Source organism: the organism of the source record quoted next (genome assembly GCF_019968985.1).
Source record: "MAG: Porospora cf. gigantea B chromosome Unknown PgB_NODE_1156_length_7480_cov_122.272, whole genome shotgun sequence".
NCBI lineage: Eukaryota > Apicomplexa > Conoidasida > Eugregarinorida > Porosporidae > Porospora > Porospora cf. gigantea B.
In genome coordinates this window covers 1-7,480 of record NW_027178546.1, presented here as the reverse complement: position 1 = coordinate 7,480, position 7,480 = coordinate 1, and the positions used below count along the sequence as shown (strand labels likewise).

Below are 7,480 nucleotides of genomic sequence, written 5' to 3'. Positions count from 1 at the left end.
GATTTTCCAGAACGGATTGTAGAGACCTCCATACGGATACATCTTACACGCTTTGTGTCAAAGCCGGAATAGAAATAATTGCTGAGAGTGTCGTGCATGTCCACTATGCGGGTGGAGGAAGTCACAGCACTGAAAGAAACCCCAAATTCTTCCTCTTGCGAGTGCATGCGAACTAGTGGATTCAGTCCGGCTGCCGGCCACCTACACGCGTGGGCTACCCTGCATGGACAGGCGGACGGCGGAGGGGACGATCCATGGGCAGGGCTGTTCAAAGGCGCCCTGACGCCGTTGCGCGGGGTAAATACCACCTAACTTGCACATTCAGCGCTGTGCTAAGAAAACACTGGCTCTCGAGGTTCAGTTCTACTTGTGGGTGATGATGCACCTGGCCCTGGCTCGTGGTGGGTTCGTCGATGGCCGCGGAATCAGATAAGTTTGACGACGTTCCGAGCTGGGTTGGCGACTGGTTGGACGGGTTCGAAATCGTATCGCCCTACACTGAAGAATCGCCACCCACTATGCGCGATTACTTGGATCTTTATCCGTTGAAGATGGCCACCAAATCGAAAAAGTCTGTGGTTGGCCAATGGCTGCCTTCTGTGAAGGACTCATTTCTTCCGCGTGTGCAGGTCGCTAACGTGCGTGATGTCCTGAAGCTCTGTCCCCTCATACCGCGACCGTTCGCAGTCAGTGCGTTCGGACCTACGTCTAAAGGAGACCTGGACTTAACCTTACAACCGGAGTAGGTGTGTTATCAGGTCTGAATTCAGCCGAATTCACTTCCTCCTCGTGATGGAGGACCTCACGAGCCAATTCACCGCCGCCCACGTTCTAGATCTGAAGTTAGGATGCCGTTTAGATGCGCCAGATTATTGTAAATCCAAGAATGACAACAGGATGGAGCGCGCCGAGCAACCTATGTTCAAGCAACACGGATTCCAAATAAGCGGCTTGTCGTGCGTGGGTAGTGAATCCCCGTTGGCCGCTGCCTGGCCCCGTAGCGTGGTACGCGGCGTGCAGGACATGGAAGGGGCTCGCAGCCTCCTTACGCAGGTGCTCCGGTTCCAGAGGGTGGACAATGACACGCTCTGCGGCCTGATCTCGCACATCGAGAGAATGGTGCAGTGGTTTGAGACATCTGGGTGTGGCCTCATGTTCCGTGGAAGCTCCCTATTGCTGATCCTCTCTGAGAATAAGGCCCAGGCGAAACTTATCGACTTCTGCCATGTGTATTTTTACTTCTACGATCTGTTGACCCCGCAACAGAAGCGCGATGAAGGTGTTATTCGAGGACTTCGTAACGTCTCTTTGATTGTTGAAGCAGTAACTCGAAAGTAGGATCACACGTAATGCTCCCTGTCAATGCGTCGCTGACCACGTCGCTGACCACTAAGGGTTTCCACGAGTCTATGTTGATCGGCCACGCGAACTTGTCGAACCTTGTTGCGGGGATCCGTGTATTCGAAGACGTCGTTAGCACCGAGAGACTGCTCGGAATGCTGCGCGGCTGGACGCCGATTATACAAGCTCGGCCGGGATGTGATAGGATGTCCACGCCTCTCAGCTTGCGGGTTCCCGTCCGCTGCGCTTCTGTCGCGTAGACCGCTCCGAGTTCGCGGCGTATTGTCACGTGAACGAGATCTACTTCTGGTATCCTCTCGGGATCTACTGGTTCGTTCATTGGGTGGGTTCCTGTCCCTAATCTGCTGCGCAGTGCGAGGTCTTTCGCGACCTGTGTTGCTCGATGGCCCACTTTGTATGGCCTCTCGGTGGTCATGTCTACCTCTGCTCGTGACGCGCCCCCCAACGAGGAGAGGAGGTTGTCCGTCTCTGTTGATGTGTCGAATGCGGTCTCTGCTCCTGCCGTGGGCTGCGTCGGGCCGTGGGTGGCCAGATTGGAATCTGTTAGATTGGATGTCTTCGAGGTCTCTGTTGTCGTGTCGAGTTTCATGACGCCTGGTCTCGGGCCGCGGGTGGCCAGATTGGAATCTGTTAGATTGGATGTCTTCGAGGTCTCTGTTGTCATGACGCCTCGTGTCTAGGCGGGGTGTGCGGCTGCGCTCATTGGGCTGATGTTCGGAGAACTCCATCTGACCGCGATTAATCCGGTCAACACCTCCCTCAGACTGCAGTCTTGTCTGGCGATGCGGAGCATAAGGCGAAGCATAAAACTCTTCTTCCGTCCATTCAGGAGCGCTGGGCACGGGCCTGTCAAGCACATCATCCACACTACGACTTCGACGAAATGATGAGGGCCCACTCGAGTGGACCTCTCGGAGCTCTGTTCCTGGCGCGGCGGGACCCCTGATCTTGCTTATCGCCCAGCGACGTACGTTATTCACAGCACCCCAGACAGATTTCGCCTTTGGTTGGGGTGCCTCCAGTCGTGTCAGAGGCATACCGAGGGTGGCATCTCGTCGTTGCAGAATCGGTAAATCTGGATGTCGCTGCGCGCGATACCGCGACGCCAGGTGTTGCGCCTGGTGTGGCACCTGGGGTGGCACCTGGTGTGCAGGAGGATAGCGTTCCAGCATAGAGTCCTCGTAAGGTGGAGGTCCCTGGGGTGCTGGAGGATAGCGTGCCCGCTCCGAGTCCTCGTAAGTAGGAGGGCTCTCAATCGCCTCTTCGTAACTAGGCGGTGAATCAGACTGCCGTTCTTCGCTGCCATCGGGAGGTCCAGCCACAACAGTCAGAATAAGGACTGACAACACACAACGCATAACTGCACACAATGCCCAACTGCACTTATTTCGCACACATCGCACATCAACCATCAGACTTGTTTTTCATTTCAAGGTCATCCGGAGCCTCCACAGCGGCCTGCGCTTCCGCCATCTTCACTCTGGAGTACCAGTAGCTTCCGAGAAGAGTCAACGTCAGGCCACTCAAACTAGAGCGGGAGTAAGGCTCGTGGAAGACGGCGATCCCGATGATACTTTGCAAGCAGGACTTCGCGTAGCCAACAACGTTATAGGTCACAGGTGAGGTGACCTTGACACAAAGATAGGACGCAAAGGTGATGCCCACACCCAGCAGAGAGGATATCACGAGCTGCATTATCAACGGCCAGAACGGGGGGTCATGCTTATACGGGAACTCTTTCCAGAAGTCGGCGTCCCCGAACAAGAAGATACAGGGGACGAAGAGAATAGAAGAGATGAACAGATTGTAAAACATCAGCTCATTCTGGTCATCGTTGACGACAGGTAAGCATCTCTTAATCTGTATGTTGTAAAGTGCTTGAAAAAAGGAAGCCAATACGCCTGCAAGGATCCCGGCCAGAGACAACGTTGTAGGATCGAGAGATCCAACCAAGAATCCGAGCATCACAACTCCGCACGCCATCCAGGATCGCGCGCTGAACGTCACTCGGAGAATCATCATTGACAACAGAAGGTTAAAAAAGATGGTCAGCGCTCGAGCAACTGGGTGTTTGGGATCTGCGAAGTCTCACTTAAATACGCAGACACGGGAGTGTGTTTGAGGCAGGTGTTGCTCAAGCCGATCATTGCCACAAAGCTTAGAGTTAGTGGTGAGACACCTTTTATTTTAGACCATTCCACTTGGACGTTGGGGTAGACCGCTACGCTCGGAAACTGCTCGCCAATGATTCCTAGGACCTTAAGAAAGAGGCAACCAACGAACTGCTGGAACCACGAGATGAACACTGGGAAGGGAAAGGTCTTCCCGAACATTGTCCGATTCAGGAACACAATGCTGATGCTGACCGTGGAGTACAGACCGATAGAGAAGGCGATGAGTGCGCCATCCTTCAACGCCATCGAGAATAGAATAATTTTGACATAGATTGCGATCGAAAGCAGTGTAAATTTCCGAAAAGGGACAAAGAAACGAACAACACCAGCCAATAGAGGACTCCCAACAGCCGGTCCAAAAATTAGTGCATTTCGATGGTACAGCCACAAGACAAGGCCAAGGCTATGCTGGCCATGGCCGTTCAGACGGCCCAACGTCTGAACCACTCGTCACACGGTGCACCAGAATCTCCAGTGGTGGGTGTAGTGCCGCAGCAATGGCTGAACCCATCCTCAAGGCATGCGCGCAAGATCTATGTCGGAAAGTTACCGGCCAACACCAATCCAGACAACATAACGGAGATCTCTCTGTGTAAATTCTTCAACGACACCTTCTCGGCCTTACTGCCGAACAAGCTGCCAGGGCCTGTCGTCGTTGGGTGTCATTTGAACTCCAACAAGAAGTATGCGTTCATTGAGTTGCGAACGATATCAGAGGCGCAGTTCTCTCTCACCTTGGACGGACTTCTGTTCATGAACTGCAGTTTGAAATTGCGACGACCACAGGACTACAACGGCGGTTTAGCCCAGAAGCAGCAGGCGGACGAGCTGCAGCACGGCTTGGGGGTTGGCATCCCGGGCATCAGCGACCAGAACTCCAAGGATCTGGTGCCAACCACGCCGCTTCCTGGCGAAACTGTGTACGTCTCCCCTGTAGTGGAGGATGGGCCAAATAAGCTGTTCTTGGGAGGCGTCCCAGTCTGGTTGACGGAGGACGAAGTGAAGGAGTGGCTCCTTAAACATGGCCGGCTGAGAGCGTTCCAGTTGATGCGGGAGAAGACCAACCATCCTTCGCACGCAGGGCATTCGAAGGGGTACGCTTTCTGTGAGTACGTTGACGCTATCACTACCGACTACGCTATCAAGGCTCTGAGGAAAGACACTCTCGAAGGACGTGTGGTTACCGTTAGACGTACTGCGGCTCTGGACGAGTCCACTGATGCCAACTCCGCGGCCGTGTTGGGCCATGAAGGCAAACTGGGCGCGGAAGCCGCCATTTACCTGCAGTGCGGGTCTATGCCCTGGATTGACAGCATGCCAGTGGATTCCAAAAAACACAAGGAGATGGCACCGACAGACGAATACGAGAACCCTGAGGCGCTACTCCAAGAACGGATCACCCAAACGTACGGCAGACCTAGCCGAGCCATCGGCGTCAAAAACGCGCTGGAGGCCGACGTTTCCATCGAAGACACCAAAGAAATCACCAAGAGGTTACAGCAGATATGCGAGAGTCTGGTTGGTAAGGTGTGTAACGCATGCTTCCATGAAGCCGAAGGCGGCCAGATTCTGCTAGAGTTCCCGTCTGCGTGTGTCGCCCTTAGGGCGTTGGAGCTGCTCAACGGTCGAACTCTGAATGGCCGCCCCATCTTCTCTGGCTTCGTGAAGATGCCAAAAGAGATGCAGCACTCCAGCGTCCTCCGCATGGTGGCTGAGCTCGATGCCGTGACCGCATCCGACGACGTGTCGAAGCAGTGGAGCGAACACCTGGCCCGTTACGCGGCCCGCTCTATCCCAGACCTTCCGTCTGAACTGGACAGTGTTGTGCGATCATAACAACTATTCACATGATAGATTCCAAGGGATCTCGAGCGCGTTTGTTCCTTGCCATATATTGTTGAACCAGATAGGACGGGACCAAAATGGTGGTGAGAAAAACGATCATGCGAATAAATTGTCTGAGGTACTGTGCTGTCTGAGTGGGAAGGGACTTTGCAGCTCACCGTTGCGTGCTTCTCATTGATGAGTGTCGAAGCTGAGAGAATAAAAGATAGCGACAGGAATGTTAGCGGTATGCACCCGCAAAACAGCGCTAGCAGATCGTGGAAAAGAGGGACGCCCAACAGCGCCGTCTGCGTAACACGACGAAACCGTTCTCACCGTGTAGTTCTTCACGCTAGTGGGTATGTAGCACCAGCGGATCAGGAGCGCCGATCGAAGAGGATGTTCCTCGGCAATATCCCTGACCGCACACAACACGGGCTGTTGCCGAATTTTAGCCTCAACGCGCATCTTCACAAACGGCAACTCGACGATGAAGTGCGCAGTGAGTAGCGCCAGGACCTTACTGACAATCAACCCCACGAAGCAGGCGTTGCCTACGCACAGCGCAAACGTCACCTCCCAAAGCGTTGTGGGTACGCCCAGCACGACAAATATGTAGTGCACGAAGGAAAACATCGCGATCTGCAAGAAGAACGGCGTCTTGGCGGCGTGCTTCCTTATCATGAGTGTCGCATCATTGAATGATACAGTCGGCAGATGCCTTACACCGTGGCAGAGGGCAAGAATACCCAAAAGCAATAGTGCTCGATACACCCAGAAGCGTCGCCGTGCTATCCGATGAAGCGACACTCTCTGCCCCAACGAAAGCCGTCTGCGGAGACGCGCCGAGGCCCGCAGTCCTGGGGTGCAGGCCCGGCCGACCATGTCGTCGTCGCCAGAGGACAGCAGAGAGCCGCGGGTCGCCGTGCGCGTGTAGTTCTCGAGATCGTCGTCGAAGGCGTCATCCTCCCCGGGCTCGGAATTCGAGTCGTAGTGACCGCAGCACGTGTCACTGAGCTTGTCATCTGAGTGTTGGGGACTCAATATGCACGATGGCGTTGGGTAGGGAACTCCTGAAAAGGGATGCATAAACCGCCAAAAAGCGAACCGCACACAATTGTAATGTTTTCGTTGACTAAAAGACTGCCACCATCATCCTTTCTGTTTACCATCACACTTTATACTTTCTGTTCATCCGTTCTTCCAAAATGCGCAACTTATCCGCGCTCAGTGAAATCCTGCGATTTCGAGTCTTCCTACGTCACCATCCACTAATAATTGCCGCGACAATTGGCCCCAGGCCGGGCCGGTCGAGGGAGGCGTGTCGCGTGGCGGGCTGTGGCCGGGTGGGACAGCGAATATGCACTCGTAAATCATTGTGTTACACTGCATTTTGATGTTTACCGTGGATACTGCCGTTAGCTCCGCTTTCGATGAGCTCGTTGACGACGTCCTTCTGGGGTCACCCTTCGGCCTCAATGATCTTCTGTCCGTACGAGGAACGAGTGTGTTGGATGACCCCAGGACTCATCTGGGCTTCCCAGATGGCTGTCAACCGGTGAGGCATAATCAGTCGGCGCTTTCCACACTCCACGGTTTACTGTCGCATACGGGCCTGAAGCGTGGGTGGCCGTACATGTTAGACACACCCTTATCCGAGATGGCGTGTAACCAGGGTATAACCGCCACCCCTCGACGCCAACATTGGGGCAGCCCACTAGTGCTTTCTCATTTTGGTCTCTCAAGTGTCCCCACTGATGATGACAGCCGCCGTACGTTTGCTGTGAAGTACGCACAACTTGTTGGACTGACGTACTCCTCCAGCGAACCTCTCGTTCACCATGTGATCGAGCACCCTTTCGACAAACCGGCAAGCAACAACGTCATCGTAACATGGCTGCCCCGTCCTGCACTGGCCAAGAATGCAGCTCAGCAACGCGAGTGCGAGAAGCGTTTGCTACAACAGCTGTCGTGTCCGGTATTCCGCCTGTTTTTCGTCTCCTGGCGTTCGTGCTTGCACTACTGCAATGGACTCGAGCAGGGCGCGGTTGAGTTCTTTGACCTAGGTCAACATCTCGCCAGCGTCCAACTGTTCCCTCCGAGAGGAGGCCATTGCAAGC

At 54.4% G+C, this 7,480-nt stretch overlaps 6 protein-coding genes across 10 annotated transcripts; 4 read left to right on the top strand and 2 right to left on the bottom strand.

Annotated features, from left to right (window-relative positions):
- Positions 1-165: 165 nt before the first annotated feature.
- On the top strand, positions 166-1,338 carry KVP17_005155 (uncharacterized protein; the record flags this gene model as incomplete). 3 transcript variants are annotated; one of them, XM_068514950.1, is made up of 4 exons in its annotated part: positions 166-297; positions 326-401; positions 430-742; positions 771-1,338. In XM_068514950.1, the coding sequence occupies 4 exons, from the start codon at positions 166-168 to the stop codon at positions 1,336-1,338; spliced, it is 1,089 nt and encodes a 362-aa protein (XP_068379382.1). The 3 variants fall into 3 exon arrangements, with proteins under 3 accessions (XP_068379382.1, XP_068379381.1, XP_068379380.1); XM_068514949.1 differs by lacking the exons at positions 166-297; positions 326-401; positions 771-1,338 and having other exon boundaries at positions 414-746; XM_068514948.1 differs by lacking the exons at positions 166-297; positions 326-401; positions 430-742 and having other exon boundaries at positions 793-1,338.
- Positions 1,339-1,349: 11 nt separating this feature from the next.
- KVP17_005157 (uncharacterized protein) lies at positions 1,350-1,601 on the top strand (the record flags this gene model as incomplete). Its single annotated transcript, XM_068514953.1, has 1 exon — positions 1,350-1,601. One exon carries the CDS (start codon positions 1,350-1,352, stop codon positions 1,599-1,601), a length of 252 nt encoding a protein of 83 aa, XP_068379385.1.
- A 174-nt stretch (positions 1,602-1,775) lies between these two features.
- KVP17_005154 (uncharacterized protein) lies at positions 1,776-2,042 on the top strand (the record flags this gene model as incomplete). Its single annotated transcript, XM_068514947.1, has 1 exon — positions 1,776-2,042. The coding sequence occupies one exon, from the start codon at positions 1,776-1,778 to the stop codon at positions 2,040-2,042; it is 267 nt and encodes an 88-aa protein (XP_068379379.1).
- Positions 2,043-2,766: 724 nt separating this feature from the next.
- On the bottom strand, positions 2,767-3,782 carry KVP17_005156 (uncharacterized protein; the record flags this gene model as incomplete). Of its 2 annotated transcripts, none has more annotated exon segments than XM_068514951.1 (2): positions 2,767-3,440; positions 3,455-3,782. In XM_068514951.1, 2 exon segments carry the CDS (start codon positions 3,780-3,782, stop codon positions 2,767-2,769), a joined length of 1,002 nt encoding a protein of 333 aa, XP_068379383.1.
- A 129-nt stretch (positions 3,783-3,911) lies between these two features.
- On the top strand, positions 3,912-5,372 carry KVP17_005159 (uncharacterized protein; the record flags this gene model as incomplete). Its single annotated transcript, XM_068514956.1, has 1 exon — positions 3,912-5,372. One exon carries the CDS (start codon positions 3,912-3,914, stop codon positions 5,370-5,372), a length of 1,461 nt encoding a protein of 486 aa, XP_068379388.1.
- Positions 5,373-5,379: 7 nt separating this feature from the next.
- Positions 5,380-6,449, bottom strand: KVP17_005158 (uncharacterized protein; the record flags this gene model as incomplete). 2 transcript variants are annotated; one of them, XM_068514955.1, is made up of 3 exons in its annotated part: positions 5,380-5,511; positions 5,540-5,668; positions 5,697-6,385. In XM_068514955.1, coding segments are annotated over 3 exons (950 nt in total), but the record flags the coding sequence as incomplete, so codon positions are not given. The 2 variants fall into 2 exon arrangements, with proteins under 2 accessions (XP_068379387.1, XP_068379386.1); XM_068514954.1 differs by lacking the exon at positions 5,380-5,511 and having other exon boundaries at positions 5,553-6,449.
- Between the last annotated feature and the right edge of the window lie 1,031 nt (positions 6,450-7,480).